The sequence below is a fragment of the Thunnus albacares genome, chromosome 9 (assembly GCF_914725855.1).
Source record: "Thunnus albacares chromosome 9, fThuAlb1.1, whole genome shotgun sequence".
Taxonomy (NCBI): domain Eukaryota; kingdom Metazoa; phylum Chordata; class Actinopteri; order Scombriformes; family Scombridae; genus Thunnus; species Thunnus albacares.
The window spans coordinates 33,788,988-33,812,260 of record NC_058114.1 but is presented as its reverse complement, the minus strand read 5'-3'; the positions used below and the strand labels follow the sequence as shown (position 1 = coordinate 33,812,260).

At 39.5% G+C, this 23,273-nt stretch overlaps 1 protein-coding gene across 12 annotated transcripts in view; it reads right to left on the bottom strand.

The window, feature by feature from the left end:
- ptprfa (protein tyrosine phosphatase receptor type Fa) overlaps positions 1 to 23,273 on the bottom strand; it is a 378,163-nt gene that overhangs the window by 162,307 nt on the left and 192,583 nt on the right. For all 12 annotated transcript variants that reach the window (XM_044360537.1, XM_044360536.1, XM_044360540.1 and 9 more), the window contains exon 5: positions 7,542 to 7,730. In XM_044360537.1, the coding sequence (XP_044216472.1) occupies positions 7,542 to 7,730 (189 nt within the window). The remainder of the gene's footprint in view (positions 1 to 7,541; positions 7,731 to 23,273) is intronic.

Here is a 23,273-nt window from a genome sequence, read left to right as displayed (position 1 = left end):
ACAGTATGCAGGTAAGCCTTCCCTCCTACATATCACAAAACATGTCAGAGTCATAATGAAAAAGCTGTGTACTATTTTTTTTTTTTTTTCAAAGCGCTTAACTTTCTCCCTTTGGGCATCTGTCCAGGAGACTTAAGACCAAGCCTCACACTGAAGTGTGAAGAGGATTACGTGCAGCAGCAGCTAAATCTCTTTCTCAATTTCTATATTTCCACCTTCCCATTTTGTGATGATTGTCTAGCTCATTGCACATTCAGCACCTCAGGATGGTAGAGGCCTTTTAGGAGAAAATGCTTCATTCTCTCCTGAGAATGGCAAATGGATGCTGAAGACTATGAAGCTGCCGGAACTTCCTCTGCCCCTCAGATGTTGAGCCTTAATAGTGCAGCAACATTACTCCTCTCTCTGCAGCTTCCAAGGACAGCATGCAGACAGTGGTCACACCCTAATACTTCAATGACATGCAGCTTGCAGACTAATTGCGCAAGTGGTCTGTTATCACACTATGCTAACTGCCTCGCCGCAAGACCTAGCTTACTTGCATGATCTAGGAAGTGAATAGAAAAAGTGACCACATCTAAACATCTAAGTAGAGAGGAATGCAATGCAATAACAATATATTTGATGTGTATACAAGACCTTTAATTATGGTGTCCAAAAGCCTTATCATGCACATATATTGATGTGTTCAACAGCCTGTGGACTGTTCGATTGCCATGTTGACTTTGGACTGTAAGGCTGTGTTCACACCTGAAGTTTGGTTCCTCTAGTCTGGACCAAAGTAAAAAAATATCCATATTTTAGATGTAGTTCATCAAGTACGCTTTCACACATAAATACTATGGTGCAGTTCAGATTTGGTTTGTTACCATTAGGCTGGTATGAGAGCTGTAAATTGAACTGTGGTGCAGGCTAGACAACCAGCCTAATCTCGTTCCTTTGTGGTGTGAAAGCAAAGCAGACCAATTACAGGACTGTGTAATTTTAGTAGGAATTCAAATGCTCAGATACAATTTAATCAATCTACTGATCATGGGATCTGTCAAGAAAGTGATCTGTGTATGCAATTTATATATTTTTATATCACCATATGACTTCATGTTTATGTCTCTTGGTTCATTTCAGTTGTACTCACAGGTTCACTCATTCATTGGACAGATTTGGTGACCTGTGCCATCAGCCCCTCACAGTTTAAAATCAAAACGGCAAGTTGCATTCATGAGCACTTGAAAGCTGTCTTTACTTTCTCTAGTAGCTCTAAAGCCGTGTCAATCCTTGGTCTCAGCATAACTTCATTTGATAGATTTGAGTCTGGACCTATAGGCTCATGTCTTCAATTGTTTCAGAGGGTAAATAGTAACTGCAAGAAACCCTCTCAACTGTGGATTGATTGTGGTGCACAGACCAGTGACATCACTGTATATGCTGACATCATGTTCTTGTAACACTTTTTTGTGAACACAACTATAGATACTCTTTTCTCATTTTTCAAAACTGCTATTTCTGTCCCTGTACCATGCAAAAGGGATAAAAACAGATGTGAAGCATATGATAACACAGCAGCAGTTTGTTTTTTAAATTGATTTTATTAATCAATTGGATAACGCCTACACTGATACTGTACTGTATCTGAAGGGTATATAGTGTTGGATAAATTGATACTCTAATGTCATCATCTAGTGAAAACTAGACCACAATTTAGAGATGAACCAGAGACTACTTTTCTGACCTAGATGGATCAGAGAGTTTGAAAACTGAGCACTCTTAAACACCACCAAACACGTTAGGTGTGAACACAACCAAAATGAATACCTTTGCTTATAATTCTATTTCCTGCAGTTTGGCTGAAAGCTCGATTGTCCATTTTCTTTCTCTACTATTCAAATTGGTTGAGGAAAAGTTTGGCTAGTTCATGTTCTCTTGTTTCCTAATAAATTCATTTTCCAAGTGTACACTGTTTGATCAAACTTTTATAATGATTGTTGGACTTTATTGTAAACGGGGTTTACTAACTCAGTAAATTATACTTGTAAACTTGTAAATTGGCTGGGGCCTCAGGTGGTAAGTTGTCATTTTAGAAAATTGTCACTGGTAAGTGTGTACCAGCCTTTTCTTTTTGTCTCTTCCAAAACATTAAGGCTGGACCTTACACTTAAGATAGGTTATATGCTGATGGCAGAGAAAGTGTCGGAGCAAGCAAAAAGGACAAACATCTGGAAATGGGGACACTGAGATGACAGGAGGAGAAGGAGGAGAAGGAGGAGGAAGACGGAGGTGGTGGAGGAGAGGGCTCAGTGAAGGGGAGAGGAGGACGAGTGGACGTTTTCTGTACCCAGCATTCTTACCTCTGATTGGTGTACCACCTGGTGAGGTAATTTGAATGCAAATAAGATTAGAGATAAGCATTAGTATAAAGAAACGAGAAAAAAAAAAGTGATAGAGAAAAGACAAGAACGGCAGGAGAGCAAAGAGAGGAAAAAGAGCAGAGATAAGCGCTACTACTATTCTTACCCTGTTTAATGCATAAATATGTAAGGTATTATTGAAAGTTTAATAAGTTTAAGTGTTAGCTAAGAGTCAGGAATAAGATTTATGATTATTTTGTAAAGAAATCAGTTTCATACATGACAACTGTGCAAAATGTATAAACCATCACCTTCCATACAAAATAGTGTTATTTTCCCCACAGGCTCTGGAAGGGCACATGATGCTTCAGTAATGTATGCATTCATTCCCCGGCTACAACTGCCAGTCTGTCATTTGTGCATCTGGTTATTTATTTCACAATGTGCTTATTTGCTTTATACACCTGGCTATTTGCTCCACAGAGCTGGCATCCTGTTGTGATCATAAAGCTCCTTATTCCCCACACCTGCTTTTTTCCCTGACAGCACCTGGCTATCAAGTACTTGACCCCTCATTCACAACAACAGGCCTGTTTTGGTTCTAACCCAAAGGCATTTTTTCCACTGCATCCTGCTGTAACAAGGCAGATAAAAACAGAAGCTGCCTACTCTCCCTCTGATGCAATTCAAAGAAACCTGGCCACGTGTCCTGGAATACACTGTGATGTTACTGCTTCAGTGGAAGAGAATTCTACTATCTAATTCCAGAATTAGCACACTATAGATGTAGTTTTATAACAGCTGTCATATTATTTGGGTCATCTTATCTTTTGCCAACATGTTTCGTGTGTACTATTTTGGAGATGAATAATTCGAATGATTGGAAAACATCCGTCTGCAGTGTTTTTAAACCAATATTGTGATTTAAACAGTGGTCACTTTCTGTTAGTTAAACTCCTGGTCTGTAGTTGTGGTATATGTAGTTGTAATCAATATATCAATATTTGATCAATGTTTATACCAAACATAATTGTAGAGGTCAATCAGAGAAAAGACAACTTATAAGTAAAATTGACAACTTTTCTGTAGAAAATCCTAGAGGTCCTGATTCAGAGCATTTATGATGACAAGTTTAAACAACATTATAATGTGCTTATAATGATCTTTTACAAAGAAAAAAACCCACCACTCTGCTGGTGTGTTTGAGTAAACACCAACAGAGTGGTAGGTCTAGTGCTAGTGCTATTCATTCTAGTAGTGCAGCAATAGCATTTCATCATCAGCATATTCTTGAGGTCAGTATGCGTAAATATCTGAGGCCATTTGGGCATATCAGGTCATATGCAGCAAACGGTAGAGAGAGGGATGGTTACTATGCAGATGCCTGCGATCTGAATAATAAACCAAGCCACTCTTGAGCCAACAGGAACACAAAGAAGTGTCAGATAGGTGGAGAGAGATAGTGGAAGGGGGGGCCCTGGAAGCTGTGTGGCCCCTGGGGTCCGGTTAAGGGGACATCAGCAGCTTTCAGAGGGCCAGGCTGGGTGATACTGAGACCTGCCATGACTGTCCTCCACAGCTGTCTGACAGCTAGATAAATCTCACGCCATGTCAGCATGAAATCAGGGTGTCATGACAGATTTCGGGGTGTCATTGTGAAAAATAATAGGACTTTATTATATTTTCACAATGTCTGGATTGGTATGTTTTTTTTTCTGTTATAGTGTCTGTCAAAAAATGATCCAGTGATGGATTGGAAGTCTTCATATTTCAGTTGAGAACATCATAGTAACTTTGTACGAATCTCAGTGTGGTGCCAGACGCACCAGTTACATCTAGCAAAGAAAATCCCATCACATGGAAATCTGATTAACTGTTAAAGAGGACCTCCATTGATTTTATACATCACTATCTGTTTCTTGCGATGGGGAGTGCTGTGAAAACAGCTATGTAACAACTATCATCTGTCGCTCTGGAGGAGCTTTGTCAAGTCTGAGAAAAGAACCCTGATGATGTCATGGTGTAGTCATCAAGATCATCTCAGCTTGCAGACTACTTATTTTTAACAGAAAGCCTTCAAAACTAAATGGGGGACTAAAAGATGTGGTGTTTTACGAGGCAGGAAGAGTCTGACAAAAAGAATATTGGTTGCATTATTGGAGTTGTAGGATCCAGTGTTTTTGGCTCCCATCAGTCTAATGGTACACAAAATCCATGGTTTGGTACATATCACTGTTATGGGGTCATAGTTGGGTGCTGGTAATCGACCATTAGAGTCATTAATTCAACAATTGGTGCTCAGACTCAGTCAAGACTCACTTTCTTTTCAAATTTTAACAAATTTACTACCTTTCTGTAACCCTGCAGTTCCATCCATTGGTGGTGAGAGTGACTACCAGGGCAGTGGATAATTCTGGACGACTGCAGCTTGCACACATTTATATGATGCACAAGAGATAGAATATTATAACCAGAGTGAAGCCCTGTAGTAGATGCATTTAGGTGACGCCATCGCAAATAGCTTAGACGTGTTTGATAGTTTTTGTCTCCAGAGACATGCCCACAGGTTTAGTCCGTTCCATCACTCTTTGTCCAGCGTCACATATACAGTACATCACCTGAACTATAGACCTAAATGACATTGCAGGCTCTTCCAGCTCTGATTTCTCCTTTTCGTTCACCATACCAACATCACTCGCTATATAAGCTACACATCCAGAGGCTAACCGGACTAGCATGGTTGTACCATTAGCAGGGTACACCAAAGCTTTCCAGGTGGAACTTGCACTTTAAAAAGTAACTAGTTGCTATAGCGCTTAAGTGTTTTTTGCTCACAAGGCATGAGGCAAATTTGTGTTCCAAACTTAACTCCCACTTTGGCATAAGTACACATACTGTTCCACCCTAAGCTTGACCTGTATAGGGAGTAAAGGTCAGGATATATGTACCTCTGCTGCATCCGTTTTGACTGTTCTTTTTATAAACTCCTGTGAGTCCTACAACTTTTTGGAAGTGGAAATTGCTGGAGTACCCCTTTAACACTGCAAATAATTCAGCTGCGGCCATCTTTATCAAGCTTTGTGTACACATCAGCCACTAGAGTTTTCCTGTTTTCTGAACTCACAGAAACGTCTTCATTGGCTGTTGGTCCTATTGCTTGCAGTGTAAATAGAGTTATTGCAGTGTTTGAGCATCTGGCTGTCACATCGTGAGCTTGATGTTTTACTCCAGCATCGTTTACCACTGAGCAGCTTTGACATGTCGCACTAATCCTCTTCTCTTCCAATCCCCTTGCACTATCAAACCCTGGAGTCTGCAGTCACTGTGCTGGCAGGTTGAGTCCATGGTCTCATCACTCTTCGATGGACAAGCTTTGGTTGTAATTACTGGCAGACTAAGTTGAGTTTTGGAGCACCAGAGGAAGCTTTACAGAAGACAGAGGACATTTTCTTTCTTCACCGCAAGAGAGCAAAGGTCTCAAATTGAAAAATGAAGCTATTAGTGTTTCTTAATGGATCATGGTCAATTAACAGGACTAACTAATTCATGAGCAAATCTAATCACTCCTCTATATAATGAATTCTATTGAAACAAATAAATGGAATAATTGTGGAGTGCTTACTTTACACACAGCTATATATTCCACTTGTCTTATGTGGCACAGGATAAGTCTGATTTTTATATTAAAGGCAGTCAGCCATCTGTGCTTGTGACGACAGGGCCCTGTGAACCAAATTGAAACAAATTGCCATGCTGTTCGGTTAATAATACATGGCTTGTTTGTCCTTACCTAAGGCCCTGACTGTGGCTTGGGAAAATCCTCAGAGTGGACTTCAAAGCCAATGATATCCAAGAGCCTGTCTCTCAGCCTTTCCTCTCTGCCTGTGCTGAGACAAGAGGAGCCACAGGAGGGGCCCCAGGCCCTCTGTGATGGGAAATCAGCCTCTTACTCCTGCTGCACGGGCTGGCAAGAAAGTTTGGCTCTGGACAGCTGTCCCAACTCTGTGTAGGTGCTTGCGATTTTTGGCAAGAAGGAAACGTTTCTATTTTCTCACAAAAAGTGAGAGAAAGAGCATCTGACAGGTTACATGGAGCTCGGATATTCAGCCAGCAGCCGTCCAATTCTACTGCGAGCTGCTAGGGCTGATGTGGTGGAAAAAGATGCCCTATCTACTCCTCTGGATGCCAGCCACCTGCTCACAGAGCTGCCTCACATAGTTGCCTCCGCTTTAACATTCATCATTGTCTGTGGTGTGTTAAGCACCACTGGTATGACAGTATTCCCACACAGGTGCTGCTCAGGTAATTACTGAAATAAATCTATGATGTTGAGCTCAAAATAGGAAACATTTGTTTAAATCTTAACCTTACTGTGTATTTTTGAAACTAAGTAATGTTATAAATGTTTTTTGTGCATCCATACCCTTTAACCTGTCAAATGGGTGTATGGCCTCATATATAGCATTAAAGCATGATGGGGTTTCATATGCGTTGTGGTTGTAGTGTGATACATGTTATTTTTGCCTTTTCAAAGATATGCATGCATGACCAAAATCCTGCTCAAAAACTTTTTGTGGATTAACATGATTGAATCCATATCCTCATATCCGCATAAACCATGTGACTGTATCTGTATTGTACTTTTTTGGATACTAGTGCTAATACAATCCCTGACTTTCTGTAGCAATATCAAAACAATACTTGTTTGATACCTTTGAGAAATATAATTAGTCGATTTATCAATTGACAGGAAATCAAGAAGTTTGATAATTGGTTAATCAATTAATTCCTTTATTGAGGAGAATTGCTAAATATTTGATGATTTCAGCCTCTAAAATGTGAGGATGTGATGATTTAAGTAGGGAGCTAGAGAATAAGTAAACAAATCTGACCAGACTGCAAGGTTTTGGTGCACCTTTGATAAAATATTAATAAAAAAGTCTGTCAGGCTTCACATATTGGTAGTATATTATGTTTATACAATAAATGTCATGATGCTTGGCTTCCTCCAATTCCCACCCAAATTCCATCAGCAACATATTTGTGTAGAATGCCATTAGGATACACTGTATATGTCAGTTTCTGCCCACAAACACCTGAACGTGTTGCTAACTGCACTGTGTGTCATGTTCCATGCACCCTGTGTTACTGATTAAAGAATAACAGCATGTGAGCATGTTAAGATCAATGCTTTACCTGAACGCAGCTGTTTTATGCGCCCATTGCTGCTGCTGATGTCCACAGGCAGGAAGTCTTTGAACCAGTAAATCTCTGGGTCAGGGTTGCCGCTGGCAGCACACAGCATTGTAGCCGTACGTGTTCTCTCCACAACCTTCAGCTGGGGCCCCATGTCAATCATGGGGAAACCATGAGGGATCTGGTCCTCTGTGACAAAGAAAGAGACAAATAAACATGGGCACTCTTACCTGACAGCTGGACATGGTAAGCGGATGAGCGCATTTAAGACAACAGTTAGATGTGCTCTTCAGCTTAAACCCTGTGGTATGACATTTCCTTGCTCATCCCACAACTGTGAGCTTGTGAGGTTCCCCCTTGTGAAATTCAAACACAGTGAAATCCAGCTCTAATGTAAATATTGCTGGGCCACTGCATGACTAATCTGTGTATGGAATTTCTCGTCATGGATCTGTGTGAACGAGAGCGAGGGAGATGCAATTTCATCCCGAGTAAAATGCATTCTGACAGAGAAAGGCCCCTACCATGCTCACATAATCTGTAACGCTTAGTGTGATCAAATGCCAGTCCTGCCAAATTATGGATGAAACATAATAAAATAATGCGCTGAAAATCCCATTCCACACCTCTGTCCATGCTGCTGAGGACACACACAGCAACAGCTGGAGCTTTACAAAGTGCTGCAGCCCTCTCTCATACATTACATATGATTTATTTGCAACTGTCACATCCAATAGGTTGGAGCACAGATTAATGCCAGGTGTATTAACATTAATAAAATGACTCTAATATGTAGAGAATTTACATATTAGAGCTGTATTGCAGTATGTATCTATTACAGTTGTGGATGTCAGTGAATTTTTACCTGCTATAATATGGCAACTTGTATGGGGGGTTTTACATATTTTTAGGAATTACAAGTAATTTATAAAAGAAGGTTCTTTTGGGATGCTTATTTTTAAAAAAAAAAAAAAATCATACCCTCTCTTTGTAATCCTTCCAGTGGTAATGTCCCCAAATGTCCTTTACGGTACCATGTGTCTCTCTCTCCTCAGACTCTGGCCCTTTCCCAAACTGAAACCTACCAACTCCCCACAGTCACTCTGCATGAAGTCACTCTCACAGCTGTGGAGGGCTCTCCACATTAAGGGGAGGGTCTAAATAAACAGGTAAACTGTGGTATGCACTTGCACCTGTCCACCAAATCCAGGACACATCACCATGCACACTGTCAGAGGCTTTGCTTGCTGGCTGTTGACTCACTGTGGACAGAATCATAAATTATGTTTAACTTTCAACTGGTAGTATCCCTAAACTAATCAGCATGTGATGTAAAACAGATGGTATGTGATTCTTCAATTGATTGATGAGTGCATATGGAAATAAATTTAGCTTGAGGCAAAGTGATGCATGTTCTTGCATGCACTGCAAATTCTGTAATTTTTAAAACCACCATGAGAAAGCAGTGTCTAACTATAGTTTTATGTGTTTGACCAACATAATGTTTGCCAAGAAGCAACACAGATCTTCAATTCATATGATGTTTCCTCCATTATCCTGCATCTGTGCTAGCAGTTAGTAGAGAAAGACAAGTCAGCACTGGTGCAGGCTCGCTGTCCACTTCTATTCAACACTACTGGTTTGTGATGGTCCTTGGTGGAATACGACACAACAGGCAAATTAACAGGGCCAGGGTAAAGTGACCAGATTGAGATGGAGCTTCTCTCTCTCCCCAAGGAAATACATTTAGAAAGAGCTCAAATGTGATGTACTCTAAGTTCTCGGGAATTCAAACTTGGTAAGTGGATCTCAGGAGTCCCAACTCACAAGAACAGATGGAAGCAGTATGCTCAATATGTTGAGCTATACCTGGAACAACAGTGTTCTCAGACAGGATCAGATATTTGATTATCTATTCACAATAAAACTGTTCATTTTCCTGTGTGCATATTTATTGATTTTTTAATTGAATTGTGGCAAATGTGAATATAAGGATCCAAAAGTCCACAGAGGCAGCAACACTGTACAACTGTATTGTACTGCCCAAAACATCAGCCTAAATATCAGATAAACCAATTTGGCAGCAATAAATTTTAGATTTCTATCCGACACCAAAGCTTGTCTTCCAAAAAGAATGATAACTTATGTTTAAAAGACTACTGAGATATTTATTTGCCAGACAGTTAAACACAGGGGAAAGTTTTCTATATCAACATTTCAAGTTAACCTTAACTTGAAAACTTTCCTCGTTGACTTGTTTGATGACTTTAGTCAGTCAGTTCCTTGTAGCTGAGTGTATCATTGTCACGAATCAATTTATTGTTTTTGAATAGTTATGAAACAAGCTTAGTGACACAACTGAAAGATTTGCAATGATTAATTTCTCTGTGCATGTTTAATCTCCATGACATTTTCTTACAGACAGAGGATCAATGCCTGCCTCACACTCTTCTCAATAGACAATAAGAGCATTAGAAGTCATAAATCCCAGCACACTGATATACTGTCACAGATTATGCTGTTTATTGACAGAACTGCCAGTGAATGTGAAGGATGATGTCATCTGGAAAAAAAACCAACTTTTCCTTGCACTAAATGAAAAACACAATGTTGAACATTTCTGCTAGTTAATGGAAATCTCTGTTTCAAATGAATTAGTGGTATATGAACATGATTAATAGGACACAGGGTGGAATTAGAGTTTGAAAATGAAAACTGAAACTAAGAAAGCTGAAACTGAAAATGGAAAAGCTTCAATGCAGTGAGAATGTCAACAGTAAAATGGTCAAAACGGTCATAAAAGCTTAGATGGAAAAGCACAGATAGAAAAATGTAATGGAGAGGAAAGGGTTTTAAATGTGGTTTTGGTTTTCCTCTTTGCCTGTTGCATTAGCTATTCCTTTATGTAAATCAGGTGGCGTGGCTTGAATAGTAGTGGGTGTCATGGTGGCACTTTGTGCCTGACTGTAAAGAGCAGCCACTTCTCTGGACAACCCACAGTGGAGCCAGAAAGCTATGACAAATTAGCAGTGTCATGCATATTAGTAAAGCAACAGCAAACCCAGCAACAGCTGTCTCCTGAGACAGGCCCTGCTGGAGCTGAATGACATGATGTCAAACTTCCAGAACCTGCAAATGCTTCATTTCATTAAGTAAAATTTTAAATGGTTTGGCCCCTCCACCACTATGTGACTTTGTGTACACTCGCTCAGTAAATTCTATTAGATCCTCCAGAATATCCTCTACAAGATTGTACCATACCATTTCATCACACTGCATTTGGGCAGTCAGCTTTCTGTGTGAAAGCCACAACTCAGTGGAATGTCCTACCTGATGATATGAAGCGCTGCAGTTCCATCAGTACGTTCAAAAAAATCTGCTAAAAACCACCGAATCTAGATTTCATCTCATGGTCTTCTCATGAATGCAAATAACCTTGCTTTTAATTTGACAAGTTTACATTATTAATTTCTAGTTGACATTGTGGGTGAATGTGATGTGCTGCTGTGTGTAGCTTTGTATTTTGTATTATGTGTCCTGTGTGTTTTGCTTCCTACTGTTTGTTATTGTTCTGTTATGTTTTAATTGTGACCTGCTTAAGGGACTGCAGATGAAAGTGAGCTATAAGTTAACTCTGGTACAGTACATCAAACATTTATGTTTAGCACTGTACATGCTCCCAATAAATACTTAAAATACATGTGATAAAAAAATTCAGCTCTTTTCAATTACACTTAACATTTTCAGTGTGCTATTTGATGATAACTCAAATCAAATTCTCTTTTCTTTTTTTCTTGTAGTGGAGTTAAAAACTCCTCTCCATAAAGTGACAATGACACAGATTTTTTTTTTTTTTTTTTTACAAATTTCAGCGTTCAGCGTGACAAGCTCCCTGTACCACACTGGGACAGCCACTCATAAAGAGCTTAGGATGAGTTGTGAGGAGGGGAGGAAAGATCCTGTGGTGACAGATAAAAAATGAAACACCAGGGAACAGAGGAGAGGTGACAGCCAGGCTGGCTGAGAGCCTGAGGAGAACACTCCCAACAGGAGTTCCCACACTGAAAAAACAGCCTCTTCACTCCACACAGTAAGCAAATGAGACCAGTCATTTCTCAGGGTTTCTTCTGGCAGTGGGGTGCACAGGGGCAAAAAAAAATCCAAAAGAAGTATGTGAAGTTACAATTGGAGTAGCTGAGCTGAGCAGAGGGGCACTTTGGCTACTTGGACCACTTGTTTAGGTTGCAGTTTGCTCGACTGTTTGTATTTTGATCCTTTATTTTTCTGTCATCATATCTGGCCATTGTATTCATCCACATTGTGATGTGATGACACATCTGCTTAACCAATCACACTCAACATAACTGCTATCAACTCTTTAAAGTATGTGAACTTGTATTTGGTTCCAGGAACATGTCCCCAAAGTGTGTGGAGAACATCCCAGTATTTGTATCTGTATTTGTTGAGGCAGCAAAATTATTTGTATCTGTATTTGTATTCGAATAAAAGTGGAAAGAGGCTTAAAAATCCTGTTTTTGTTTTTATGACACTTTTAATTTTAGAAAATGAAAGTGCTCATGAATAAACTACCTTACATAGGAGGTAGTTCATAGACGACTGCGTTGACTACTGAGCTAAAACTTTACCCATCACCTCATTGCAGACAAACCTCTACCTATTTATACACCCATAACACAGAGACAGCACAGCGTGTAACGTGTAGGGAGGAACTTCAAAGGCAATTATTGCTTTGCACTTTTCATTAATTGCCTATTTTTTTTTTAGATTTTTTAGAGTCTAACTTTATAGAAAGGAGAATTGGAACAACAGGTTAGTCCCTTGGGAGCACTTCACATGTGTCTGTAGCTAAGCTTTATCTCTGGGGAACACCCCCAACAAATAATTTTTAAAATATTTGTATGAAACAAATGTTCATATAAAACCCACTATTTGTGCTTTGCCGAATAATGTATTTGTATTCGGGCACACCTCTACTAGAGAACATTAGAAACAATGTTTTGTTAATATGACTGATACGCCAGGCCTAAAACAGACTCAAACCCATGGGTTTCTGGTCTAAAAGTAATTCAGGAAGCATTTAGCAGTAAATACAGCTCCTAAATCTGTGAAAAATTTGTGGTTGACCTGAGAGCACTGAACTCACAGAGGCTCAACCAAATAGTCCTAGAAGCTGTCCGTCTCCTTATCTTTTTTTTTTTTGTTTGAGATTTAAAAGGCAGTAGGTTCCTATAAAGGTATCTATCAAAGTAGAGCTGGCCAACTACAGGGGACTCAGCAGGAGACAGTGGCATCCCTGGAGAGCTCCTTACACCTCACACCCACAACTGTGACCTAAACATGAAAGTTCACAACGTATTAACTACAATAACAGTACATTTGTCAGACAAACACTATAATTTTGAATATGCCAACAGCATCTGTGTTTCCCTCTACTATGACTTCTATGATGATTTCACTGAGACAGTCCTGAAACACAGTGTCATCCATAACAAGAGGTCAACCTGGCCTCTTCATTTTTTCTAATACTGCAGTGTTAATCTGTAGAAGTAACTCTGAATTCAAGGTAAAATCAAAGAAATACTTCAACTAAAATTGTTACATTTATCACCAGAGATGCATGATGAATTTCAGACATATCTGTACTATCAAGTAATCTACTAAACAATTGTCCACTATTGGTATTGTACTAATAATTTGTTGGTAGTCAAGGTTGACTAGTGTTTGACCCAGTTTTTGAAGCTGAAGCTCCCTTTAGAAACCCAAGAAAATAAATATATCAGAGAGGAATGAGATATTAAACCATTACAATTAAATTTTATTTATGAATAAAATGAAAGCAATAAAAGCACACAGACACAGAGGATAAATAATGACATCTGCTAGACTGTACACTAACTAAATGTTTCTTTTTAGAAAATTGATGGAGTTTTTGCTGAGAATTTGAATTTCTTTTGTATTTCTAATTAACCACACTTGCTTGGATACTGTCAGCTGACTGAATTTCTCCAAAAGTAAGTCACTGTTTTCCCAGGGACCTCTTACAGCCTGGGAATCACAGGTGACCTTGTATTTATTTGAACAGACTAAGACGACTGAAAGAAACATCTTTCAGTCACCCTGAAACCCTATAACCTCTGTCTTGTCTCAGATGACGAGGTCCAAACTAACGACTACAGAGAACTGAATCTTCCAACATGCTCCATGACAATAGAGCAGAGCTGGTTACGCATGTAGGATTTAGCACCCCTCCCAGGACACCTGATATTCATGCATGAACTATGTGAGTGTAGTAAATGAAAGGCTTTCACAGTGAATGTTCCAGGACTACACAGCCACACACTTCAGAGGGGAGGAATTACCATGCTTTTTAAAACGACAGTCTACAGCCTAATCCAGGGTGACTCAAAGAGAGAAAAATCTGAAATTGGTAATTAAAATTTGCCAACGAGTGATGCTGATACACAATGAGAGCTGCCATTGTGAGTGTACTAACATGTCCTGTCTGTCCTGTCAACCAAACCCTCCTCTTGCCTTGCATTATGCCAGCGTCTGTAAAAAATATTATCATAAAATATAATATGATGGATCTTTTAAAGCTAAACTACCTGCCTGATTTTAAAATTCATCGCCGGTTTGGAACTCACTCTGAACTCTCAAAGCATGCTAAATTTTTTCTTCTTTTCTTTTTTCAATATGACAGTCCATCACTTTGCTTAAGCTTAACAGCTTCACAAACACCACCTCAAACAACCTCTAATATTCAGCTCAGTTCAAGCTCTTAGTGGAGCGCTTGAGTAATTCACTTTCACTTCATTCAGTTGAGGAAGTGGATTTTCCTCACACTCAAAAATGAAGTACTTTGCCCTAAAAGGCGTCTTATATCAAATCCGTGGAGAGTTTATTGAGAAGGTAGACTGCTACATTATTAGGTGAACTGCATTTTCAATTTACACTTTGAATTGAGTCAACTGTAAAGTGAATGGGCCCAGAGGTGAGTCCCAGAGCTGTGTCCCTGTTCAGTCTGGTAAGACCTTGCTGACAGCTCAGGCAGAATGGCTTCTGTGTTAGCTCTGCAATGAGCTCTGCTACTGGAAATATAAGAATTAATACTGTACCTATGACCAAGACCCACATGAAACCTCAACAACCACAGCAAATAAACTTTCCTCCTTAGTGGTGGTCTTGCTATAATCTCTTAAAAATGTACCTAAATGCAGTTAATTGCTAGTTTTTTGATTAAATTCAGACGTTTTGTTTCCTGGTTGAGACGCTGGGTTTCAAAACAGTAGGGCATTATTCTGTCATATTGAGAAAAAGGTCCATATATGGACTGTATGGACAAAGATGCAAGCCTCCTACAGCCTCCCAAAAGACTTCAATGGAAGAGAAATCATTTCAAACACTTGTCTTTGAGTCAAACAGAAAATACAAACAAACAAACAAACCACTTGGAATCTCCACTACACCACAATTTCCATCTCTTAAAATAAACCAGACTGTGATACTGCATCCATTACACAATCATTATAATGAAAAGGCTCTGATGTGTGGAGGAAACAGAGTGAGAGAAAGAGAGACATTCAATGTTTTATCCTCTTTTCACTATATTATAATTTGGCATTAATGTCCTTATGGATCACTTACTTAAGCCAGATAAATTATGCAACACATTTTACATGTGCTTTTAATTCGCCGATGCTCTTGTGCTGTGAGATGATTATTGTGTGGATCAACATGTGGCAGTGATGTGGGTTTGCTCATCATTACTCATGGAACGCATGGTGAACACCCTTTTTACTTCCCCACATCCACATACAGAAATTCAGTTTGCACAGACATATAATGTGCCTTTGGCTGCAGATTTATGATGTTGTATGTTTGCACTTTCCCATTCTGCACCAATTAGACAACAGTGTTGTTGTTTTCCTACTTGGAGATGCCAGTGTGCATCTTTCCATTTGGTGAGCCTTCTCTACGTGCTACACTGTGATTAGTAAGTAATGTAACTGGGAGCAGCTGAAATTAGATACACATTAATTGGCCGTGTGTTCAAGAAATATATCATCTCATCACCATTCTTACAGTATAAATGAGGTTCTACACAGGGCTTATAACTGATCTATGAAGCATTACATATAAACCCTTCACTCTTAACCCTTTAAGAGAACCTTATTTGGAAGTAATCCCTCTCAGATAATACTCAAACTGTGACTACTCTCTACACAAGTCTCTGTCAAAGGTCTCCATCCCATTCCTTCCCTCCTCTTGACCTACAGTGGCCTGTAATTGACCACAACATGGTCACAGTGTCACAATAGGGAGGGGTATAAGCTGGTACTCGGGAGTGTCTTGATAACTGCAGCAGGTGGGGAGGCAGGTTTTGTTCCACAACAGAGGCTAGAGAGTGAGTTTTCAGCAGCCAGCCAAGTAATCACTGAGCCACTGCTATCGATCAACAACCCAATCAACCCCTCACAGGTGGATTATGGTCATTCTGTGCTAAGGGAGTGTAAAGACCTCACTTATCCCCTCTTTAAGTTGAGTTCAAGTTTAATACACTGTTATGGGCAGTAAAAACTGCAGCCCGGGTGCATCCCCACCCAATGGTGTCAAGCAGTCTGGGTGATGAGAGCCAAAAGACTTGTGCACACTGAGTTCATTGTTCTGCTGTCACAGGGTGTTTTGGTTCCAGCAGGGCCACACATTCCTGCTGTAATGCAGCAGCAACAGCTCTGTGAGAGCAGAGGGAAATCTGATCAGGCCTGATGGTGACAGGAGGGGGGGGGTTAGGGTGGAACAGGGTGGGGTTGGAGGTATATAGAGCAGGCCTGCGGCTGCATCCCCAAACACACAGACACAAACTCAACTCAAGATGTACAATCCACAGGACAGGGTGTTGAGTTGGTCACTGTGAACAAGCCTGTCAAAACCTAATGCAAATAGTTTATACACTGAACAAAAAAAGCTGTGCAACAGTCATGTTGTCATCTTTTAACCCCAACTGTCATTCTTGAAGGAGTTGGTGGAGAGCTAAAAAGTTCACCATATCAACTTTATCAGGTCACAGTATATCAGTAATCACAGTAATGTTGTGCCTGCATTATGTAATACACTACCCCTAAGTGGCTAAAAAAAGCACTTAATGCAGGTTAAACCAAACCCTAAAGGTATAATGTGTAAGAACTGGCCAGAATTTTATAAATAACATTTATATGTATTGTGTTGCAGAGATATCTACTGAAGTTTGCATGCTAATCAGCTAGCTTTGGCCCATACTGTCTCATAATACCACTTTGTACCTGATGGGGCGATAGTGAGTCAATGCAGCGTTCAGTCTGCTCTCAGTCCAACATGAGTGGAAGAAGAAGTAGTGCTGTCCAGTGGTGGCGCCAGGCTGAATGCTGTTGTAATTTTCACTGTAGGACTGTTAATATGTCACTTTTGAGAAAGTAATGATGTAGACTCCCAATATGTGCTCAGGGGGGAGTGGGGTTGGTATTCTTGAAAATACTGACAAATGCCATGCAACAAAGATCCCTGCAATTACATGACATGCTTTCCAGAACAACGAGGCAACAGGGACAACCTAAAACGTTTCTCAGACTGACAGATATTTTAATTATTTTCCCATTTTTCATAAAGGGATAACTTGCATGTCCTCTAAAAACGGTTGTTCGTGAGACTGACTTTACATATTCCCACTTTTATATGAACATTCAAATATGCAGATTGTCTTTGTATTAATGTACCTATTCTTTATTCTCATACTCCAGGAACTTGTGTTGTAGCACTGAACACACTCATTGTTTCAGAGGGTTGTACTTTCAGGTTTTGATGACATCCAGCTCTTCTTTCTATCAAGTTTAAATTCACTAACTGTAAATTGCTCTGGAGGAAAGCACCTGCCAAGTGGATGCATGTTTTTGATTTCAAAAATGGATTTTTTCCCCCATTCTATTCACATGCTGGGTTTTTTGGCCTTATAATCAGCATCTACAAAGCTTGGGGCATTTAAATGCATTGGTAATGCATTCAAGTGCTTGGTATATGTGTCATTTCATAAGCCAAGGAAATTTTTGAGTCACTGTCTAAAACTCTCAGAATTCCCTCAGCTGGAAAGTTAGCCTTGTTGGAGACCTCTTTCTTACCAGTGCTACATTGTTCAGTCCACAATGTGGTATTTAAAATGTCAGGAGTATTCATCCTCACATTCTACCAAATCCGTGATGTTCAGTGCTGCAAACTCATCAACAGTTTGCAGCCCTTTAAAAGACAGTTACAATGTTTTTTGTTTTGTTTTGGGTTTTTTTTTTTACAGGTAAAAGCTATGGCTATGAAACCAAAATCAGAACTCAAATCCTTTTGGGAAAATGGGCTTCAGTTATGCTGACTCTGAAAAAGTTCTAGAAGAGGTTGCTGTGTTAAGCCAGAGCCTTGGATGGTTGCACGTTGCCATCGTTTAGCAACTTTTCCCACTGATGTTGGTGTGGTGGGAGTCTGGGAGAATTCCCCTGCTGAAGGTTTGTAGCCTGTGAGTCCTGGTGCAGACAGACAGGCCTCTCTGCAGCCTGACATGGCAGATGAGGATCACTTACACTCAGAAGTTTCCCAGACTGATTGTGGCTTTGAGGGAATACTTTGGACATGAAACAATGGTGCGCAGGATGGGAAGCTTTTTAGCTGAAAGGATATACGGTTTCATTTATGCTGTTGCAAGACACATTGCTTCTGCATACCTGACAATGAATTCCATATAATACACTAGTAGTAAATTTAAAGCCATATATGAAGAAAACAGGATGCACATTGCTGCCAGTACTGTGACATCTCTTTCCATACATTTTCTATTGATGATGATGTGATAATGAAATCTGGGAATTCTCACCATAAATGAAATTTGATGTTAAATGCCGAACTGTACGTAAATGGCAATGATGTTATTCTTTCACATTTCTTAGACCACATGGTAATATTTTATAGTAGAACAACAATTCCTCATTAAAGGACACTTAAGCATCTTTGAGGTGGAAAAAACACAATGCAAAGTTTCTAGAATCATCCAATCCTCTGATAGCAGTTGCTATAAGCACACAAATCCTTTGCAGCTGTACTGATTTCATCCTAGCTATCTATGTAGTAAGATGATGTCTCAATTCTTCATCTCGCCAGAAAATCTGATTGATTGTCTATCCAATCAGGGGAAGCAGCCTTACAAAGAGCATAACATCAGACCTGAATAAATCGGATATATGAAATGAGATTCAGAGGACATAAAACTTGCCAGAGTAATTTGGTGAAAAGGCTGGTGGAGCTGACATATGTATTCATGGGCAAACAGTTGGTTAATAGTGAGTCTATGTCAATTTAAGGCCAAGAGCCCAAGATAAATTTCCCACTCTGTGAGACAATAAAGTTAATCTTAATCTTAAAGGAATAGGAATAGAAATCAGGCTTGTGCACATGCATAAAATTCACAATAAGTGAGATTTATAAAAGTGAGAGTGCACATGCATATTTCTAAGTTTAGTCACGAATCAAAACACATTATGCATCTAAACTTGGGTGTTTCGAAAAATATTTCATGAAATGGTGATAAAATCCCCTCCCAAAAGTGAGATTAAGAAAATGTCACAGATTACTGTCTTACATTATTACTAAAATCTTGACTATGTAGTCTGTATGCATATTTGCTGCATGCATTTTCTGGGGATACAGATCTAATTTGAGTCTTTTTGTTATCTTATTTAATGTTATGGTTTTATGTAAATGATTCCAGTATCAGAGACTACAGGCATGAAATGTGGCTGGAAAGAGTGGCTTCAAACAAGTGCCAATGTAGTCCAATGGTAACAAGCATGGTGGACAAAATGGTAACACTTCTCAAACTACTCCTGCAAACAGATTTTAGATGGGGTATCACTTAAATAAAGTTTTAAAGTAATGATAAAATAACTTTCTTTAAAGTTTGCTCACTTTCTGAACTACTCTGTGTTTCCTGTGGGTGAATTGTGAGCATGTATTTCAGTGGTCAGAGCGCTCCCCTTGATAATTACGACACAGTCACCAGCTCTGCTTTCTTGAGCCCAAAGCTGCCTGAAAACAATGATCAGCTTTGGGAGCAGTTAACCAAAGTCAGTCTTGACAGCCATTAGAGTCCAACTAATCACTGAGCAGGCTATTGGTATACAAACAGTGTCACAACATTAGCCTCATACCGGTGGCACTTTCATTGATGCCAACATTTAACCAGGCAGAAAGAGGGTGACCTGAGAGGCTTGGAACAAACGACGAGATGCTTCCTGAAGCCTTATAATTTCGCAAAGAACCCTTCCCCATCTCTATCCATCAGACTAATCAAGCAGATGCCCAGCTGCCTCTCTGGAGGAGCTGTATGCTCTTCATAATATCTTCCTGGCAAATTAAAAGAGCCAGGAAGTGTCTCAGTGTGAGCAGAGGGGAGGGCAGGGAGGCCGGGCAGAACGAGGCAAAGAGGGAGAAATCTTGGCAGGACATTTAGAGCATTTGCCCAGTGCAGCACCAATTAAAAGCAACAAGCAGCTCCCACATGTGCTGTGTATCTTTCTAATGGGAAGACTTATAGAAGAGAAATGTCTTCACATTGACTTGTAACAAGTCATGCTTAGGAAAAGTCCACTCATTCTACTGCTGCTGCTAGTATAGAGATTTACTGTATACCAATGCAGGTTAATGACACATTATTTATTCAATAATATCCACTCATCCATTTATCCAGGGTTAAGTAATAATATAATATGTTCTCTGATCTTTAGTTAGTATCTTTGTACTAAGACAAAACTACTTATAAAAATCTGCTAGGGTTCAATGTTCATTTTACTCGTGCTGGATAGAGTGACAAATTGCTGCACTTTTGCTACTCCTAGAGCTAAAGCTTAACATGTAAAATGTGTCCTTCAACTTGTGGAAAAGTCATGGAGTCATTAAATAGAGTTTGTCTTAATCTAAATTTCTCCACACTTGCAGACTCATGGACTTCCCAGGAACGAGCATATAGAATATCTTGTGAGCAAACTTGATAGCTTGTCCTGAGAGCAATGCCAGGAGGAGACTCGTGGAGTGTCCACAATGGAAAGTGTTCATCCTACTGGGAGCATAAATGTGCTGAGCAGATTTCATGATCATCTGGTGATGAAATTGACATTTGTTGTAAACAAATGGCGTGGCTATAGGGAAGATCAGAGTGGACACATTGGGATTGATCCTCCAGTGGTTGTCAATATCCACTGCAAATTCCATGGGAATATATGCAGTAGATAGGTGACAAATGAAAGGAAAAGCCAACTTGCAGGGTGTTAGTAATGTTTTGTTGCACAAGCCTCCAGAATAGCTTCAATAATCCTTGTCATAGATTCTCCAAATGTGTGGAACTCTACTGGGGGGATGAAAGGCAAAAGATGTCCCCTCATTTGGTTGTATTTTGGATTGCACTGAGACACATCACTCAACTGCCAATGTAGAGGTTTGGTTACTAAAAGACAGGCTGTGTAAATATAGTGTCAGAAATATACCAAAATATGTTTTTGGTCCATGCACTACAGAGCAACTCATAAAAGCATTCTCTATCTATCCGCAGTAATCAGCACAACAAAATCATTTGTTTGTCCCTGTGTGGTACAAATCACAGTTGAGAAATAAAATGTTTTATGATGTGATAACGCTATGTTTAATGTTTGATTAGTTTTAGTCACAAAAGGTTTTTTGAGTGGACAGGCAACTGTGAAATATATTTCGAAAGTACCCTCTAAGGTGCCCCTACAGTATGATAAAATGCCCTCTAAGGTGTCCACACAAAGGAGGAAACATACCGAAGTTCTGTAATGACTGTCTTAGTTATGGGTAAATCAGGACTAAATGCCCTATAGCATGCCTCTATATGTAATGAAGTGCCCTAATGGCTGCCCTTTCAGTGAAATAAAAATATGATAGTGTCCTGTAAAGAACCCCCCAAAAATAAGCATGATGTGCCCTTTAAATGAAGAGGATGTAATGTTGTGCCCTATGAGTTGCTGTTGTAATGGGGTGAGCGGAAGGTTCTGTATGGGTGCCCTTCTAGTGAACGAAAAAAAACGTAAAAAGTAAAGTATAAAAAAAACCAAAACACAATTAAGTGCCCTCTTGAGTGCCCCCATGTGTGGGAAAACATGATGCCATGATGAGTTCCCTTTCAATGAACAAAAAACATGGTGAAGTGCCCTATAGGGTGCACTGAATGGGAGAAAAACATTGTGAAGTGCCAGCTTCCACTGAAGAACATGATACTTTACCCTTAGATGACCTAATATGTCCTTACAATGGAATGAACTGGATGTTATGGTAGAAATTAATTAATTGATTGAACTGATTGATTTTGGTACAGTACTACTCACTAACTTGTTCAGTCACAACCCATTTAGATTGTTTTACTGGCTGTAACCTTGATCCTACCAAAGTTTGTGAGGTAGGTCACATAGCAAGGCTTTTTTGCAATTGAAACAGGTGTATGGAAAATATTTTATGAAGGATGCATTACTAATGTAGACTGTATTTTCTAAGTTGGTTTCATATGTAGGCCTGTCCAAAGCCCTATAACATGCTAAACAATATGCTAAATGGTAGTAGCTAGCTAGCTAGATAAATACTTAGCCAACTCTATACTAAATATTTGGTACAAACTGTTAATCAACCTTGTGGTGAAGTCTTTCGTCTTTATTTTTGCAAGGAAATCATTAGAGTATTCTTTATTCAAAATGTGTTTACAACCTTTTAGCTTGGATTAACTTGCACTTGTAGAGAGGGAAATTAGCATTAGGTTACCCTATGATTACAGAATGCCGAGAAGGGAGAAAATTGAAGACAATACAGAGGGATCTGCAAAACGCAGCTAGAGAGGAGATGAAACAGATAAAGTTACGTTTGCATTAGCCATTAGCAGTTAAAAAGTTTTATAGATGAATCCTGTCATGAAACTGTAATGAAATCTGGAAGAGAACCTTTTGAGCAACCCTGCTAACAGGCAAACAAATGAAGAAGCAATCAAACTTCCCTGTTAGGGTAAAAACATACATGACAAAGGCAAGAGGGCTAGTGCTCTTCTAGTGCTGTATATCAGTGCCTTACCACCCCACAGAACTGGAAAGGCATGACAAATGACAGAGCTTCCCAATCTGGCAAGGATGTTTGCCAATTCTATGGTTTTTTAAAATAAATGTTTAAAAAGTAAATCCTTCTTAATATGGGTGTTGTTTCCTTATATTCTGAATCACCCTATAAAATTAATGTTACTTAATGATGTAACCTTTTTACCAAACATGCATTGTTGTTTTCTGCTGATGGGGCCCATTGAATGTATCAGGTGCCCTTTATATTTTCTCGCCCCTGCCCCTTAGGCAGCCTGAATGAAAGCCATAACATAATTCATATCATTTTCATACTCAAACCATTCAGTGAGCCTCTGTATGGTAGCATCTCCATTCCATATTTTTATTCACTCTTTTACTGAGATTTTTCACCCCAATTTCACACCCATCTGTGAACACTTACCTGTGCAGCCACACACACAGACACACATACACACTCCATGACCTATTGAGTGCTTTCTCCCCAGGTATCAGTACACAGCCCTGCCAGAGGACTGACCTTCACTTGTTTTAATCAAGAGTAATTAGCTGCAGGAATGTATTTGCATTTTTCATT